The sequence below is a fragment of the Eulemur rufifrons genome, chromosome 15 (assembly GCF_041146395.1).
Source record: "Eulemur rufifrons isolate Redbay chromosome 15, OSU_ERuf_1, whole genome shotgun sequence".
Lineage (NCBI taxonomy): Eukaryota > Metazoa > Chordata > Mammalia > Primates > Lemuridae > Eulemur > Eulemur rufifrons.
The window spans coordinates 30,834,690-30,854,942 of NC_090997.1; the positions used below are offsets into that span (position 1 = coordinate 30,834,690).

The window sequence follows — 20,253 nt, forward strand, 5'->3', positions numbered from 1 at the left end:
GTAAATGATAAGCCAATCTTTTTTTTTTTTTTTTTTTTGAGACAGAGTCTCACTCTGTTGCCCAGGCTAGAGTGAGTGCCGTGGCGTCAGCCTAGCTCACGGCAACCTCAAACTCCTGGGCTTAAGCAATCCTCCTGCCTCAGACTCCCAAATCATTGGGACTACAGGCATGCGCCACCATGCCCGGCTAATTTTTTCTATATATATTTTAGTTGGCCAGATAATTTCTTTCTATTTTTAGTAGAGACGGGGTCTCGCTCTTGCTCAGGCTGGTCTTGTACTCCTGATCTTGAGCTACCCACCTGCTTCGGCCTCCCAGAGTGCTAAGATTACAGGCGTGAGCCACCGTGCCCGGCCTGATAAGCCAATCTTTACAAATTTTTGTAAGAATGAATAATAATACTTTTCTTGAAGAAATTTTTTTTACTTTCTAAATTCAGTGTTTTGTACATTGATATTTAAATGAGTTTTCATTCTTGAGTTCAAGCTATCTGATAATGGAGAGAGACAGATAGCCCGTGTGAAATAGAAGAAATGAAATCTTGCATTGTGAATCCTGTTGAAATCATTCAATCAATAATTGGCAGAAATCTTGCATAAGCCCTTGTTGACTTTGGTACAATTATCAGGTGCATGACCATGTAGAATCAAAAGCAGCCTCTGGGTATTCAGGTCCTACAAAGTACTAGGCACTTGGCTGGAAACTTTCCTAAATTAGCTCCAGTCCTCACAATAACCTGCTAGGTGGGCGTTCCTGCCTCAGTTTGCATAGAAAGAAATTGAAGATCTGCAGGGGAGCAATCCACTTAAGTGAGGTAAAGGGTAAAAGTTACACCTCAAGCACAAATGTTTGAAGCCTAATCTCTTTTCTTTAGAACATTCAACCTCTTGAGCTTATGATTTGAAATCCTCTACCCTAGAGCCTGGTGCCAGGAGTAGTATTTTCTGGTTATGTGTCCTTAGGAAAAGTCATATGATCTCACTCAAGTCTTAACTCACTGTTTACAAAATGGAGCTGTTGCCATGAACTTAGCATCTGGGGAGGTTTTGGAGAACAGATGAGATACTCTATGTGAAATCTTAGCAGGCTGTAAAGGAGCTATGTAACTATGCAGGATTAATATATTTGTGTACAGAAAATTCATTCTGAATTTAAAGAATCATCTTAGTAAGAATAAAATTCTAGAACCCAACATACTGTTAATTTGAGCTGAACATGTAGAGAAATATAGATAAACTAGATAGATATGGGTGGATGGTTGGATAAGCAGTAGATAGATGGTAGGATAGGTGGTGCATGTATTTTGGCACATGAATTATGCTTATGTACGTATATGAAACACACACACACCTATACATGCATACATACACAAATCTAGGGCTTGTCCCAGGATCATAATCTTCTCCTTTACACGTTCAGGGAAGTATAGGATGAAGCTATGTCTTAAATGGTGCTTGCCTCACACAGTAGCCTCATCATCTGTATTCCACAAAGTCAATTGGGGTTGGAAATCAGATCCACTTCCCTGCATAGTCTTATTCCTTCTGTTGCTTCCCTAAACCATACTTGAGTAGCAAAGCTAGACAGTGCTTGTGACATAGAACATTTGAGCCTCCCCAAAATTCTTAAATTACTTTGGAGACTATGAATTTTTCTCCTCTAGTTTATACCATTTCAACATTTAATTCTTGAGGGATTTCATTTGCATACCCCTCTATATTAAAAATTCTCATTAAATTAATCATAATCTACTGCAGAGACTTACGTAAATTAGACAGATCTATGTTTTCCAACTCTTTGACACATAGATTACTATATGTATACCTATTTCATAAAGTAATCTTTGACACATAGATTACTATATGTATACCTATTTCATAAAGATATAACAATAACTAAGCTTGAAATGAAATTTTTTCATCATCAAACATTAGTTATGTTCAGTGAACTCTCAAGTATAAACCACTAGAGGTAGACAAAAGAGGCCATTAATCAGCTTAAAATATAAAATCACTAATCTGTCATATTGGACATTTAGTCTGAGTTATTTGAGGACAAGAACCATGTGTTTTTGTTGTTTAATCTTCATTTTCTAGTACTTAGTACAATGCTAAGCATATACTAGATGTTCAATCCATGCTTGTGTAGAGAATGACTCTGGTACCTTTCTTATCAGTACAAGATACGGGCAGCTCCAGAGTTCTGAGAAGGTGATACTACCAGACGTAATGCTCATGAACTTTAACCACATGAAAGTAATAAGTATTATCTTTAACGTGAAATTTTACTAGCCCCCAAATATCCAAAAATGTGGAGTGATGATATCACCTTATGAAATTGGCCATTGCAGAACAATTTCAATAAGTTAATATTTGTGAAGTTGGTTTGGAAACCTTATAAAATACAAAGTTAAACATTATGATCCAAATGTCATTGCTGAAAAAAAAAAAAAAAGACCCAAAGGCACACACCCAATTAAATAAAATTGAAAATACAGGAACAAAGTGCTAAATGTAGTAGGATTCTTGGAAATTTCATATTTTCTATATGTTAATGTTTCATTTACTATTCTGGAGTGTTTTCTGAATTTTATACCACACAAAGTAAACATAATTGCAGAATCAGTTGAGAAATAGGCACAGGAGTCAGATAAATTAAGAATATCATTTCCTATTACATATAAAGCTATTTGGAAAAAATGTCTGAATATTGGGGCCAAGTGGGCCAGCCTCCCCCCACACAAACAGACTTATTTTGTCCTTGGAATACCCAGACAATCACAGGAAACTTCTTCTTCTCTCTCTCTCCTCCTCTCTTTCTCTCTGTTTTACATACATACAAACACATGCACTCACCTGGAGAGATAAGCCATGTAGAAATGGCAGAACATATGCCCCTGCAGGTAGACAGATCTAAAGCAAAAGGGGTTGAACCGTGCACACCAATGCTTTCTCCAAAATTCATCGGACAGGTGTGTCACTCCTCCTTCCCTGGAGAGGTATGAGTGATGGGGACCACGAAAGGCTAAAGATATTACTCCAGTGGAAGCCCCTCTGTATGAAAATAGGAAGAGTTAAGTTTGAATGTTGCCTTTTAAGTTATTGCTCCTTAAAACTTTAGTTCCTATTTTCAGACCTTCATTAAACAAATAAATACAAATGTTGGAGTGATAAGTTATCCAGTCATTGATAAAGGTAAAAGATGTGAAACTGCTTGAATCCTGGTTTAAGGATTCTATTTCTCCTGTTTGCCTCTACTGTTATGAGTGGTTTATCAGAAAAGAGAGCTAAAGAGAGACAGAGAGAGAGCAAGAAAGAGAATAGGAGAATAGATTTACTTTAATTTTTTCCCATACTTCCTAACTCTCAGGTTAATTTTGCTTTATTACAACAAAACTCCTCACATATCACACTTTTTTGGCTACAACCTCGTTGCACAAATGCTCAGCACATTGCCTAAAAGAGGATAATACATTTCATTACTGAGCTCATTTAGAGGAAAAAAGAAAACGATAGCCATTACAGTTTTTGTTTACAACAAATATTTACTAGGCCAAAAGGTATGCAAGTGTTATTGCTTCTTTAATAGGCAATTATGAAACAAAGAAATGGGTGGCAAGGTTCAGCAGGTCAGGAGAACTGACAGATGATTTTTAATTTTCATATATTCACCAATTAAGTGGGGATGTGTGAGTCTGGGAGACAGCAGTTACCTGTTCTGCAAGTTCTATATAGTACAACATGGCTGAAACATGGCAAGTGATTGGAGGTGGGAGAAGCTAGATTAGTAGTTCTTAATCCTGCTGAACCTTATAATCATGAGGGGATTCTTATCAATGAAGCAATAAGGACATCATGCAAGACCAGTTAAATGGGATTGTTACCAGCCCATAGTACACATGAAATCACTGTGAGATATTATTACTAATTGCAACACAGATTTGTCATCCATATATACATGTTTCTAATTACACAACCCTCTCATGAAATAATGTGGACATTCCTATTCTAACTATTCAACACATAGCATTTAACTGCTTTTCTATTTTTGTGCCAAACTCTAAATGTTTGTCACAGTCCTCACTTCTAGAATTCGAATAATCATTGCAAAACTCAACAATGCCAAGGACAAGTTAAAGAGCATTACTTCCTTTAAAATGGGCCGAAACCTCTTAATTTTATTCAGAACCACATGTTAAAGTTTTGGGATCTGAGTTCAACTCCACAATTACAAAGGTTTTAACATGTGTTCCTGAATAAAATTAAAAGTTCACTGAGTGTTCAACAATTGATAATAGCTCACATTTACTGAATGCTATTTACCCTGAAGGAGCTGATGGAAAAAAAAATAAAAATATAAAATCCTTGGGAGGAAGGTGTTATTTAAATCTTGATGTTCTAAACTATTCATATGTCAAAGTTTACAGCATATTTCACAGATTCCCAATGAGTTTTCCATTATGCCTTTAAAAATTTTTCAATTTTATTAACTTCGTGTATTTTAAGTCTAAAACAAGGCTAACAAATTTTTCTATGAGATAGTAAATACTTTAGACTTTACACGCCATATGGTTTCTGTTATAATTATTCAACTCTGCTTTGTATTACAAGAACAGCTACAGACAGTAAATAAACAAACGGGCATGGCTGTGTTCTGGCAAAACTTTTTAAGCAAAAACAGGCAATGGGTTGCATTTGGCCTGCATGCTGTAGTTCACTGACTCCTGGTCTAGAATATGCATTTATTTTTTTGTTTGTTGGTTTGGTTTTGTTCTTTTAAGATTGCAACTCTTTTAGAATTCTCCAGTAAAGAATGGACAAAGTCTATTTTGTAATTCTTTTCATCTATTTTCTTTAGCATTTTAATCATAGTTATTTTAAATCCTAACTGGATATTCTGTGAATATACTTTTTTTTTTTTTCCTTTTAATTGTCAGTTATATCTTCTGGCCCCTCTGTATATCCAGTAATATTCCATTGCATGTTAGACATTGTGTAAAATAAATGTAGGGTCTTCAGACCTTGTTAATGTCCCCCAGAAATCATCACTCCTTTCCTTAGTTATTCAAATACAGTGAGGAGTTGCTACTTTAATTCAATCAGAACTTGATCTGGGTCAGGGCTGTTTTGCAGTTTTAATGTTAGGGACAGGTAAGGGTTGGCAGTGCTGACCACAGGAAAAGAGGAGGGAGGCAAAAATGAGGAGGCCAATAAGCATCTAGAACCAAACTCACAATAACAGAAACTTGAGGTTAGGGACTTTTCCCGGCCAGGAACATGTGCAGAAACTAGGAGCTCATGTCTAAAGGTAACATTTTCCCCATTAATATACATTAACATATATTAACATAGTAAAAATCACACCCACCAGTGCCATGACAGTTTATAAACGTCATGGCAACCCCTGAAAGTTACCCTATAAGAACACAATTGGGGAGAGCCCTAGCTCTTAGAACTTTCCACCCTTTTCCCAGAAAAATAATGACTATTCCACCCACCATTTAGCATATCATAAGGCGTAGACATAAAAGTAAAAGTGTGATAAGACCCCAAGGTCTTCTCCACTCCAGAGACAGACCCTATACTTTCACTTTATATGCTGAAAGCCACCTTTGTGGAAGTGCTCAGTGTCTGTCATCATTCTGTCACACGGGCCCTGTTTGCAATTTTTCCAAGCAAGGACCCAAAGAACTGGGACAACACCCCTCAAAATATCAACCCTGACATTTGTAAGACTACATCTGCTTAGTCTCCCTTCATCCACTGCATCTCTAGAGCCTCAGTGTGCTTTTCCTGTCAGCCCTGAGAAGCTTTTGAAGATTCATCCCTGCCCTTCAGAGGTTCCTAGCTCAGTGATCCAGCTTTCTGCCCAAGCAACCTCAAATCCATCAGACATCTTGAGGAGCTAGTGCTTAAGACTGGACTCCTCCCTCAAAGACATTTCTGCTCAAAGCACTTAAAGAATGGAGAAAATTGCACTTCTGCATTTTAGAAGTTTTCGTCCTATCTCCTCCACTTCCTACACAGTTCAAAAACTCAGCAAATGTCTCATGAGGAAAAATCCCCAAAATTTTTAGGACCCTTCAAGTTTTCAATATATTTATTAAGCCCCAGACAACCAAACAATAGTAGTTTCTCCTTGTACCTTAGAGGTCCCCTTATTAGGCCACACCTGCTGCTCAGTTTTTGCCTAGATTTAAGAAATCTTCCTAGGAGAAAAATAAATGACTGTAATTTTGGGCTTACCTCAGAAAAGATCTCTATTTTCTGGAAATTTAGTTCATCTCATTATCACTGCTTACATAGCCCTCTAATGTCCTTACAGTATGATTTTTGTAATATATATGGGATTTTCTAGTTGTGGTGGCAAAAGCATTGGTCTTATGTGAATTATACATTATCTCAAACCAGTACATTTCAATTGTATTGCAAAGGAGAAAAACAATCTTGACTAGGCATGGTGTCTCATGCCTGTAATCCTAGCACTTTATTTGAGAGGCCAAGGCAGGAGGATTGCTTGAGCCCGGGAGTTTGAGACCAGCCTGGGCAACATAAAGAGACCTCATCTCTACTAAAATAATAATAATGATAATGATAATCTTTAGACACATATGATTGTGTCTCCTAGAAAATTTTAAGGAAGTCTATTATATAGATGTATAAATGAAATACCTCTAATAGATACACTATTTTTTCTATTTAGCTTCTCCTAGGGTATGGATTTAGTATGACTTGAGAAGCAACATTAGAGTCAATTTTAGGCATTGAAATTCATTGAATTGAAACTTATTAATAGGATAATTTAATAGAATATAATTGTGTAAAGGATTATATTTAAGCTAATACCAAAGGAAACAAAATTACAAGTGAAAGTGAACTCTTATTCAATCATTCATCCGTTCTTTCATCTACCCATTAATTCATTCTACAAATAATCACTGAACTTTAACTATGTGCCAAGCAGAGTTCAAGGACCTGGAGATGTAACCTGAATCTAACATATAACAAATTTAAAATAAATGAGACAAGAAATGAGATAAAATCACTACAAATTCTGACATATTTAAGGAAATGAATGAGATGCCACCATAGAGAATAATGTTAGGGGACTATTCAGATAAGAAAATCGGTGAAGTCTCTGTGAGGAGATAACATTTAAAACTGTGATCTGAAAGATGAGATGGATCTCATGAGACAGACATGTAAAGAGTGGAGAGAATGAGTTTGTCAGTAAATAAGAGCACATTCCATACAGAAGGAATAATACCTGGGAAAACCCTGAGGGAGCGAAAGAAGATGTACGGCCAGAGGTAGTAAGCAAGAAGAGTGTCATGGAATGAGGCTGGAGGGCCAGATAGGAAAGAAATGATGCTGTGCCTCAAACACCTTTTCTAGGAGTTTGGATTTTATTCTAAGTGTAATGAGAAGCCCTTGGGAATAGAGGAATGTGATTCAGTCTAATGAGAGGGAGTCATGTGCCTGTTCTATGGAGAATAGACCGTGGGGTGGCAGGACAGAGCTGTGAAGCCCACTGCAGTAATCCAGATGGGAGATGACGGTATCGTTCATTAAGGTTTAGTGACCACACGTGACTGATGGCGATGCCATTCTTCTGAGATGGGTAAGGCAGGAACATGAGGAATAATTGGGGCAGGTAAGGCTGGGGATTGCCAAAGGTTGTTTTTATTAAATGTGGAGAGAGTAGTTGGATGTGGGAGTCAGAAACTCAGGTTCCAGCTCCTGGACAGGTAATAATTTGGGAAGTCATCAACAGAAAGAACAGGAGATGAGGAAATGAAGAAAGGCTGCATCTTCATCGCTTTCTAGATTTTGATGATGAATGGGAGCAGAAGGTAGTGAGGAGGAAATGTGAGGTCACAAAAAGTTTCAATATCATTTTGTTTTGTCTTAAATGGGAAATATTAGAACATTTTTATATGTTAAAGTAAATGATCCAATAGAAATAGTACTAGTAAAAAATTAGAAGAGAAACAAGAAAATTAAAGAAAATCCAAGAAGGCAGAGAATACTGAGATCTATAGCAAAAGTCAGAAAAATCGGCTTTGGTGAGAGAAGAGATACTTGTTCCACTATAACCTGGGGAAAGCAGACAGGAAAGATGAATACAGTGAAAAGAACTTAGTAGGTTTTTGTGTGGGAGAGCATTTTTCTTCTGATGGATTCCTTTTTCTCCATTTAGTAGGAGGCAGGATCATTAGCTACAAGTGAGGATTTAGGAAAAGATGTGTGTCTTTTCAGGAGACATGAAAAGGTATAAAATAGTAATTTCCAAGAGGTTGAAAATAAGCCTATTAGAGAAATATAACAGGATTACCAGGCTGCACTGAGTGTAATCTAAGGTTTGAAATACAGAATTTAGAGTATTGCTAGTCTGTGTAGTGGTTGTTTTTTCTACAGCAAAGTTGAGCTACTTGGATGCAGGTGCAGAGAAGGTATTAGGTAGAGCCTTGCTATTCAAAATGGTTTTTGAGGACCAGAAGTATCAGTAGTGTCTGAGAGCTTGCTGGAAATGTAGACTCTCAAACCTTGTTCCAGACCTACTTAATCAGAGTCTGCATTTTGAAAAGTTCTCTTTGTGCTTCATATGCACATTAAAGTTTGAGAAGCACTGGGGTAGATTTTATCTAGGCTTGAAGTTTTGTTGGATGAATGCATTGGAGCTAAAGAGAGGCAGAGGCAGAGCAAACTGACTATTAATATATTAGGTGACACATAATTTTTCTTTCCTGGGCACATAGAAAGATTGTACTTCCTCACCCCCTTCCAGTTAGGTGCCCAGGTGGCTAGTTCTGGCCTACTGGTTGTGTATGGATGTGATCTTTGTCATTTCAGGCCTGAGGATGTCATTGCCAGTACAAGATTGTTTGTCCTCCCTCATCTCAAGCCCTTGAATGACTATGATGAATAGATCCTCCCTGATGATGTGGGTTGTATATGTAGGGTGAGAAATATTTCTTTGTTGTTTTCAGGCACTGAGAGTTTGGAGTTGTTTGTTACCATAGTATAACCTATCCTATTCTAAGTGATGCATTATCCCTAGAAGGAGAAAGGTCAAGTAATGGAAACAGAATTGAGCAAGCCTTAGAGAAATACTGGATTATGTAGTACTCTGCTTCCTGTTTGAAAGGTTCCTAAAAGTCTCATGCAACCCTGTGACCATTACACTTCTTTGAGCTCTTGGAGCATATGCTAGTTCCATCCTTGGCTCAAAATATTTATGAGAACATCTGCATTTGTTTGGTGCTCAGAAAAGAAATCTCACCTACTCATGTCCTTTGCTCAGGATTATACTTTTGTCACATTCTAGCCAAACACTCATAAATTAAAGCTGTTTCTAGTTTCTACTGGGTAGGTAAATTTACTATGCTTTCATTCTTATTTTGGAAATTTCCAGGTAGGGAAATATGCACAGTGTATACCTGACTCACTTTTCCTTTTCTTCAGGACTCAGTTTATTCTTATAACAATAATTTGAAATCCTCAAATTCATGCCATCCTATCTCTCACTTCAGAGATTCCTGAGACAAAAACAAGGATATCCAATGTCCCTCTGGCCAAGTAATATTTATACCACATTTCTGGGTTCTATGTGACACATACATGATTTATGCAGGGGAATTCTGACCTAAATCTACCCTATGATATTGTCTCTAGACAAGAATTGTCTTTTCAAGTTGTAACTTCTAGCTCTAGGGCAACTCTGAGATGAACATAAACTCTTTATATCAAATATTAGGGAAATTAAGAAATATTCATGGACTAGAACTAAGAGTATATATTTTCTTTTCCATATAGGATAATCTGTCTTTCTTGGAGCCTCCAGGTAGATATGTAAATAACCTAATATCATCACCCAGGGAGTGACTTTGGTCTTAGAAAAATGACAGAATTATGAACTGAATCAAACAAAAGATGTACCTTCTGATTATTGCTTTATGAAAAGAAGTTCCATGTATAATTATCTTTTAATTGAAGCCACTTAGAACTGTGAAAGCCGTTAATATACCTTACAGATGGACTGTAGGAGTTGATGCTGAAAATAATATATAAATATATGATGTTTAAAGTGTGTCATTTGCACAGAACAACTATGATAAACCTTTTTTTAGGATTCACACAAAAGAGGCAACTGTGTGGCTGGCAGTGGGAGGCATGAAACGAAAAGAATAAGGTTATTTCAGAAACACACCTACTCTTTACACCGTGACCCTCTCCACATCTCTCCATATAAAGAGCAAGGAGGCTTAATCGAGAACTATGAAAAAGCCACTATTTTTAGACTTCATTTTCTTCCCCTTCACTGTTGATCTTGTCAACAGTATTAAATGTGAATGACACAGAATCTTTTAAGACTTGTCCTTTGGAGCAATAATGCTCAGGGAGTGTTGCAGTATGAGTAGGCATAATCACCGGCAATTATAATTTTAAAAGGAAATATTGAAATTGTAAAAGCTTTCTGAACTAGTTAAGTGCCTAAGTTGAAAGAATCAAAAAATACCACCTGAGAGAAATAGAGTCTTTGATGTACCCTTAAGGAGTTCTTCCCTCTACTTGTATAAAACTACCTACAAAATCTTTTAGAAATATTGGTAAATGGCTTTGTTAACATTTACACATTATATTCCAAAATAACAACTACTACTCAAATAATTGGCAATACCTCGGCAGTCTGGTAAATTGCTTCGAGTCTTTGTTTCTTGTATTCTTTCTTCATCTGAAAACCATTTGTCTCCTTAAAGCAAATGTGGTCAAGAATGATTTTTAAATATTATCAAAATATTCAATATATTAATATATTTAAATATTGTCAAAATAAGTATTTTGACAATTTCTAACATAAGCACTATATAAAACCTGAGTTAAACATTTAGTAGTTAAGCACATGGACTCTGGAATCAGACTGCCTGGGCTCAAATCTCATAACCACTATTTAGGAACCATGTGCTTCTGAGGAACGCAGATTAACCTTGCTACATCTCTGCCCCTTCATCTATAAATATCGATAATTATAGCACCTCCAAGGGTCATTTTAAAACTCAAATGATGTGCTTCATATAAAAATCTAACCTTATATTTGCCATATAACCAGCACCCAGTAAATGATATATTATTATTTTCTAAAGGTAGAAATTATATAACTATAACTGTAGATGTCTAAAATTTCTGAAATTATTTGCCTATTCATATTAACTGGATATCTTTTAAAAAGGCAATTCTGTCCAGAAATGTAAAAGTTGTCCAATTATTACATATTTACCTGTTTTGCATAATCATGGACTGCTGTTTTAACTCCGCCAATATTTTAATATTATAATTGGAGAAGGTAAAAGGAAATCCTCCCACAGTAGTTTCAGTTCAATTTAGTAAGCTCTTTGAACAGGTACCATTGTGTGGCAGACAATGTGCTAGAGATTACAGGGGAAACAGAGATGAATAAGAAACTACAGGCCCTTTAGGGGTTTATAGTCTAGTAGAATGGATAAGATAAGAACATAAACACTATGATAATATAAGGTAGAGCAAGATTATTTCTATGAAGCTTGAAAGTAGAGATTATATCATAGTTGTAGTTATCCAAAAAGAATTCATGAAGGAGAAAGAGATAATTTAACAAGAGAATGTAGAGAGAGTATTTAAGATTATAGAAGAGCATGAATGAGTCAGGGAGCAAAAACAGAATCCATGAGATTTCTTTGGAATAGGGTGAAAAGTTTAGACTGGTTGTTATTAGGATACCGGTAGCAGTGGTAGAACAGTGGGGTGGACCAAGATTACCTTCATAGATAATATTGAGTTCTGCATAAACTACAATATGTATATATTTTCAAATACTGAGTTGTAGCTCCTCTCAAAAGAAAGGCAGGGGAATTCTTAGATACCAAAAATAAAGGGGGGTGGAAATCAAAGCTAGATCCATAGGGAAAAGCTGTGGGAGCTTCACTTCACATGTGAGCCCTAGGTGCTGAAGGGTGAGATTGTAAAGCCCTTTTGGAAATGCTGACAAAGTCCCCTTACTCACACAAGCAGTGATGCCCTTACCAAGCCTCTGGCAATGACCTAGCACTATATTCTGGCCTCATACACTAGAAAAACCCTGTGCACTTTCAGGCCTACTATGTGTTTAAGAAAGTTGTAATTCATAAAAGGTTTGGGAGAGGAAGGGGAAAGAAATCACCTTTCAGAAACTGAAACTCCTAGTCTAAACCATGACCAGATAGAATTAACATGAAAATTAGTATAAATTAATGCAGAACCATTTAACTGTCTGAAGGCTCCACCCCTAGACAAATACACTCAAAAGTATCTCTAACAACTGTTTCAGAAACTAAAGACTTGGGGCTCCCTAAGGATAAATATATCCCACTGAAATATAATTTTATTATAGTTACAAGTATCGTGAAGCAAAACACCAGGAAGGAGAATAAGCAAATTCAGGAATCAGGAGATTTAGCAAAGCAAGAAGTAAAATATATATTTCAAAATTATGCTTGTTTAAAATAAGTAATGAAAGAAAAGAAAGCACAAATAAATAATGGAAGAATATGAAAAAGATTTAAAAAAACTCCTGTAAGTGAAAAATATGTCATTAAAATTAATGAATCGAATAAATAGCCAGTTAGATCCAGTTGAAGAAATAATTAGTGTTTGGGAAGTTAAGTATTGAAGACCTGGACAAGAATCTACCTCATGCCCATAGGGAAAAGAATGGAGATGGAAACACTACATAGCTAGTATTTAGAGGAATTGGAAACTGAAGATGGGACGAGAAGAGGAAACAGTCACTGGATGTCTACTTTTAACCTCTGTCTTCTTATTAACCCATCATCACAACTATATGATATTTTCTGCTTTTTACAGACAAATCAAATGATCCTAGAAGAACGGTAAATAATTTTTCCAGTGGTCCTGTGTAGTGAGTGGAAGAACCACATTTTAAATCCAGGTGTTATCAGTCCAGCTGCTCCTTAAACTTAATATACTAGCAAGATTTCCAGAAAGTATGCTTTGTAGGTAATTAGAATGTTTAATTTGCAATTTAAAAAATTTTTGAGCTCCAACCAGATTTTATATTTCTGCTTTTGATTTTGAAGAAAACCAAGAGGAAGATAGTAGTTGAAAGGAGATAGCAATATAAGAAATTGGTATTTAAGTAAGATATATGATTATCAGGCTATATTTTTGAGAGAGAGAAGTATTGAAGAAGGGATTGGATGGGATTCAAAATCTTAGAGATAACCACAGAATTAAACCATAGAAGAGAGAGAGAATGCAAATAAAGGACAGTTTGAAACAGAGAAAAGGTAAGGTTAGCAAACCCATTAGTCTCAACTTCTTCATAATCCAGAAAAGAAAAAAAATAAAAAACAATCTAGCAGGTAAACTTGTATTTGTCATTCTAGAAAAAGGTATAAAGCACAGGCATAAAGAAAGAACCTTTCACAATATAACTGTACGGTCAAAGTAAGATCAAGAAACTGGAAATTGCCTTCCAACTAAATATGTTCCAGACAGAAATGTGTGTTATCCAAACACCCTTTATACCCTGTATAAATGCTATGAATAGTCTACACCAGTGTGTAAAAATATTACCAGGTATTTGTCCTGAGTGCTTTTCCCTGACAATGCCAGGAAGGATGCTAATCAGTGCCAATTGTGAGAACTAGTGTTGTGATCTGGGCACCTGTTTGCTAAGAGCTGAACTGAGAACAACTCATTCCACATAAGCCTGCTAAGCAGCTGTCAGATGGCAATGACGTTCATTTACTACGGACTCGGGCCGGATTTGATGCTGACCCAGACGTGACAGACTGGCTTTCCTATTCGTTGAGCCATCCAGTGCCTTCCGTAACTATTTTTGTTGCAAACAGAAGACATGTCTAAATGTTTTATTTCTCAAGATGCAAGTCAATGTTGTGATAGTTTTGTATGAGGGGAAGCATACATTAGATCTATACAAGTTAAGTCCCTCATAGGCGTAGGTATGGGTTGCCAAAATCATAGATAATAGTCTGATTTGAGGCAGTCAGACATTATTTACCTTGGCAACCATTGCTGCGTTCTATTCCTAATGGAGAACAATTTAATCTTCTGCAGCTTTTAGTATCGCAGCTGTGATTGGCATTACCAGCACAAAATTGAGGACTAAATTTTATGACGTTTTTAAGGTTAGACCTTATTAGCTTTATTTCTCTGCAAAACTTTTCTCACACTTTACTTACTGAGCCAGACACTTTTACAGCCCAGAAGCTATACTGTCTCTTTAAGTCAGGTAGTTTATTTATCTCATGATATTTGGTACCACTGTTTGCTATGGAGTGTTCGTGAGTGAGTTACCATGTCTTCCAAATGTGCCTGACTTAATCCTGTGACCTCACAGGGTAAGAACAGAAGGAAGTTGACTCATTAATTAATTCATTCAATATATTGAATAAAATCTAGATGCTGGGAATATAATAATAAACAAAATAGACAAAATCGTCTCCTTCATGAGGGTTATATTCTAATAGCCAAGGCAGAAAAATGAATGAGCCAAGAGATAGACAGCACAATGGCAGGAAGCTTGAGCACCACGAAGTTGGGTGAGATTATTGAGAATAATAAGGCTTCCCATTGAGATAGGAGTCAGATTAGACCTCTCTGAGAAGGTGACGAATAAGCATGTGGATCTCTGTGGAAAGACTACTCCAGGCAAAAGGCAAAGCAAATGCAAACACCCTGGGACAGACTTGTACCTGATATCATTGAGGAAGAATAAAAGGACCAGAGGGGCTGGAGTACAGTGAATGAGGGGAAAGTCTTAGAAGTCTTCAGGAAGTAGAACATGCAGGACACACTGATCACGGTGAAGCAAGACCTTTCCTGAATGCTCTAGCTTCTGCTAATTACCTTAGGCTTGTGTGGGTTCATTGAATTAAGAAAATGATTTTAAAACATTTTTACCATATAGATACATTTTGCAAATCTCAGAGGAGACATAATAAATGGAGTCTCCAAAGCATTCGGTGACATGAATAATAAGCTGGAAAACTGAAATATAAATGTAGGCACCCCCATCTCCAAAGCACGTTCCATTGTGTCATACCACAAAGATGTAGATAGGTCATAACAACTGAATTCACTCTAAAAAAATTTACTGCACTGCATGCTAAGGCTGTAACTAAGTCAGGGATCCTACTCTTCAAAGTTGAGAGGGACTATAGGGGCCAAAAGATACATGAACAAATGATTACTATTTACTGTGATCAGAGGGATGTTTATATAAGAGCACAGAAGAGGAAATGATTAACTCTGTTTCGATATTTACAAGACCAAAGTCTAAATAAGAGTAGTTTTTACAAGAAATAATGAAAAGAAAGAGGGTGGAATATCTTTAGCAAAAATATGAAGTCATAGAACACATGACCTGAACAGAAAACTGCAAATAATTATCAGTAGTTTTGAAGAAGATCAGGCATTCAGCCTGGTGTACATGCCGTTGTGGAAACCAGCTGGCTTCTACTTTGAGGGTCCCTGTCCTTCTCATTGGCCAATGCTGTGTCTGTATCATGATTACAGATGTTAATACCACTCCACAGCAATTGGTGTGGGGACTAAAGAGATAGGCAAGGGCTAGATTTTTGATGCCATGCCAATCCTTTGGACTTTAGTTCGTGATTGATAGCTGACACCTAAGGGAGATGGACAGAATTGAAAGAATATGGAAAAAATACATTACTTTTTTTTTTTTTTAGCATAACACAATGGAAATAAAGCATGCCTCTGAAGATTTTCATTTTACCAAAATATTTTTGACAGTTTTAGAGATAAAGAAAAGTAAAATATCTGAGGTGTCAAGATAACACTTTTTTTTTTTTTTTTTGAGACAAAATCTTGCTCTGTCACCTGGGCTAGAGTGCCGTGGCGTCAGCCTAGCTCACAGCAACCTCACCCTCCTGGACTCAAGTGATCTTCCTGCCTCAGCCTCCCTGGTAGCTGGGACTACCGGCGCTCGCCACCACGCCCGGCTAATTTTTCTATTTTTAGTAGAGACGGGGTCTCGCTCTTGCTCAGGCTGGTCTCGAACTCCTGACCTCGAGTGATCCACCCGCCTCGGCCTCCCAGAGTGCTAGGATTACAGGTGTGAGCCACCATGCCTGGCCAATAGCACTTTTTAAACTATATTTTTTAGAATATTCCCACTTTTTTGATTAGTTCAGATTGAATGCCATACTTTAAAGGATTTTTCAGCATGTTTCTTGATGAAAAATTGATAATTAGAATCATTACTCTTTAGTCTTTCTATTTCAATATTTCTCTGGTGTGTTAATTCTTGATTATCTCACAATTTTAAGTTAATTTTATCACAAATTTAACAATGGGAAGATAAAAATCAACCTTTTAGTAAACAAGTGAAAGCATAATGGATTCTTGCTATCTCTTTACTATCTCTATTATCTCCTACGTTCTTTCACACTGTAAGATGTTTTTTCCTCCTTGAATTGTAAGATAAGCAGATACGAGAATGGGCAGCACATCTCTCTGGCCATCAAATTAATTTAAGCTTTGCATCTTAATGGTTCATTCTGTTGCTGAAGAATTTTTTGTTTTTGCTTTTGTTTATTTTTAAAAATAAAGCTGAAGTAATCTAGCTTTCAATTATATCATAGTAAACCTGTAAAGTTTAGAGATATTTTCTCAAAATTTTCCTTATGACAATTTTTTTTGCTGCTATATAAAGATGTGTTTATTTTAAGATGTAAGGCAAAAGTTAATAAGCCCAGCTTGTTAGTAAAACATGGATATTTTGAAGTGTTTATATTCTCCCATCTCAGATCACACATTACTAAACAATCTCCCATGTTTACCATATGCAAGAGTATTTTTTAAATTTTTACTCCAATTAAAAACCTAAATTAATGCACATTTTCCCCAATGTGTTATATTGTGTTCTAACTGGAAGTGGCAAGTCCATCAAGCCTGCCAAAATGTGTACGTTAGCTTTTTCATGCTCAGTGTTTATTCATCTGAGTATGGGATACACACAATTTAGTTTTAAATCCACCCAAGTATCGCAAGGCTATTTTAAAGTTGAGTGAGCAATTTTAAATACAGTTGCTTGATGTAGATATGCAGAGAAATATGAAGATTCTGATGTTTATTCTGTTCTTTTGACCATCACAGATTAAAGAGCACCTTGCTAAGGGGCAGCGAATGCTGGCAGGTGATGGAATGTCCCAGGTGACCAAGACACTGTTGGATTTAACTCAGAGGAAAAATTTCTATGCAGGCGATCTTCTGATGTCCGTGGAAATCCTGAGAAATGTGACAGACACATTTAAAAGGGCAAGTTACATCCCTGCATCTGATGGTGTCCAGGTAAGGGAGATAATTCCATGAAAGAAAAGACTAGTGAGGATACAACAGATTTTTGGCCCTGAGAAGCCAGTGCAGCCATCTTGGAGGCAGCCTGGACTAACGGGAGATAATGCTCCAGATTGTGCTTATTGTGAGCTCTGGAAATGACCTCAATTCCCTTAGTCATTCTACACCTCACTGTCCTCAACCATAAAATGCACATACTACACCTCAAGGAGATACTGAATTAGAACATGTGTGAAGTGCTTTGAGCCCTCAGATAAAAGACACTGTAGCAAATTCAAGGTGGTATCACGGATATTTTATTCTGACATTTAATATCACCATCTTGCCATAGGAGACTATTAAAAGTACATTAAGCATAATGAAAGTACATTTACTATAACATGCAAAGAAGACATAGTTTAAGGTTTGTTTTGGGTTTTGCTATTAGAAGGGGGAAACCATACTTAATTTTGTGGAACCATTGCCTGAAAGTATGAGGCAAATAAAGAATTGTTTTGGATAAGAAAATAGGTAATTCAGTAACTCCTTACAGCATATTTTTCTTGTCATGGAAGACTTTTAGGGCAACATCACTTATTTCCATAATAAAGTTTAAGTACTCACACAATTTCAGTATTGCCTTTGCCATTAAAACAAAGCTTGTTGAATAGCAAACAAAGCATTTTAATGCAACTCCAGTTTGCATCTCAGATTAACTCTTTCTGTGCTGTAGACTAAAAGGTACTTCTGCCAAGAATGCTGAGTTGATTTCTACATTTTCAGCATAATATTCTTCCTATATCTCTGCATTAAGTACATTAAAATAAAAGTTTGGCAAAACTCCCAGATCAGGTATTGTTTTCTTTCAGCCTACTCTTCATTTGTGAGTTTTATTTGCATTTCATTTGGAAAATGCAGACTTTGTTTTGGTTTTGGGTTTTTTTGTTTTGTTTTGTTTTAATTAACTATTGAGGAAAAGTGGAAAAAAAGACTTTTTGAAATCATGGAATCATTTATAAATAATACTGATGCCCTGATTTTTATAGAGGTACATAACATTACTAAAACTACATGCTTATACTACTGAGCATAACTGCTATGAGAATTATTGGTGGTGTATTCTATATCACCAGTGTCTCTTTTAAAAATTATAATTATAAAAATACATTGAGGGGTTTGGATGGAAGATTACCACCATTTGAGCATTTCAAAGATGCTTTTCTCCTGACAAAGAATGAAATAGTTTTTCTCATTTTAAAAATTAACCAAGTGCAACTTTCCCCTGCAATTCTGAAATACTTGGATCTATTAGCATTTATGTTAAAATAAAACATTTAAAGTCCTCAACGTAAAATACAAGCTTTTATTTAAAAAAGAAATGCCTCAGACACTTCGTTTCCAGTTGAAATATCAGGCAGAGTGCTGCACTAAATAATCTCTAACTCTCTAAAGTATAGGCCTTTAAGATTTAAAATAGGTGCTAAAGTTCAAGAAATTAAGATGACCAGATTATATTTTGAACATATTTTGATTGAGCTACTTATTAGAATGCATTAACTCAATGAACGATTAGTTAAAACAATTGCTTAGTCATGGACATTAGCTGATTTGACTTAAATAGGGCAATTTGGCTGATAATTTTGTTGTCATTTTAGCATAGTCAGAAATAGGTTTCTCCATTTCCGTCCTACTTCCTCATCAGTTCTCTGGGTATACACAAAATCCCAAGCACACTGGTGTCCTCACCATGCCCTCATAGATGGGAGCTGCATTTTCCTATGTCATTGGCTTTACTGGTGTCTTTTCAGATATCTGGCATGCCCCCCTCCTCTGGAATTCCTTCTTCTTCTATCTCTGCCTGCCAAAATCCTCGCTCAACTCTAGTAGGGGGGTTTTTCCAAATGCCAGACCACCAAGTCCCCGACTCCATCTGAAAATGATCTTTCTTTTCTCTGAAATCCCAGAGAACTTTGTACCTCTTATATCTGAATTTCCACAGTTTAATACAAATTATCTACATGTATTTATTGTCTTCTTGGCATGATTATAAACTCTGGCTCATAACCTTAATCAACATCCCTTCGCTTCAGTTTTTGCCATTTCCAAGGGCTTTGGACATTTCTGATTGGCTAGCACCGCGGGGTTAGTATGGCATAAATTAATCTTGAATTCAGGTTTTCTTGCATGTTCTACTTTTCTTTGTAGAATTAGCAGTCCCTAGACTAGAACTGTAATGCCATTCCCTTCTCTTCCTTTCCTGTTGGGTCTGCCTACGCTATGCCTTTTTCATCCATCCTTTCCTTTCTTCCCACTGCTGTATCCTAAGTCAGCATCTCGTTACCTCAGCCTACATTATTTTTGCAGCCTCTTTCCTTTGATCTTTATCTAGGTCCCTATCCATGTTGTACATCGTGGTACTATTTGTCCTAGACAGCTTTGATTATGTCACTTCTTACTTAAAAACCTTCAGTGTAGCGTCAAGGCTTCCTAAATGTGAACTCAAAGTCTTTGTCTTGGCTTCTAGTACCCTCCACACAGGTAGGTTATCTACCTGTCCAGCCTCACACATGGATTACACATCCTCTTGACAAATCATACACTTAATGCAAATGAACCACTTCCTGATTCCTGAATGCACTGCATGGTCCTGGCTCTGTCTCTTTGCTTCCTTTGTGCTTGCAGACTGGCTTGATCTGTCTCAACCTTCTAAAGTAATCTCTGGGTTCTCTGGGCCTCTGATCACCAACAGCCCCTTTTCTCCTACATCTCTTTATAGCTTATGTTATTAGCACTCATTAGCAAATCTTTGAAAAAGAAGACATTTTTCTGATCCATCTTTGGACCCTAGCCAAGCTCCAGCCCACCTCCCCCAAACAAGATTTAGCATATAAT

At 36.6% G+C, this 20,253-nt stretch overlaps 1 protein-coding gene across 1 annotated transcript in view; it reads left to right on the forward strand.

The window, feature by feature from the left end:
• ADGRB3 (adhesion G protein-coupled receptor B3) overlaps positions 1-20,253 on the forward strand; it is a 683,715-nt gene that overhangs the window by 306,193 nt on the left and 357,269 nt on the right. Inside the window, exon 11 of the mRNA XM_069487813.1 lies at positions 17,182-17,376. Coding sequence (XP_069343914.1) covers positions 17,182-17,376 — 195 coding nt within the window. The remainder of the gene's footprint in view (positions 1-17,181; positions 17,377-20,253) is intronic.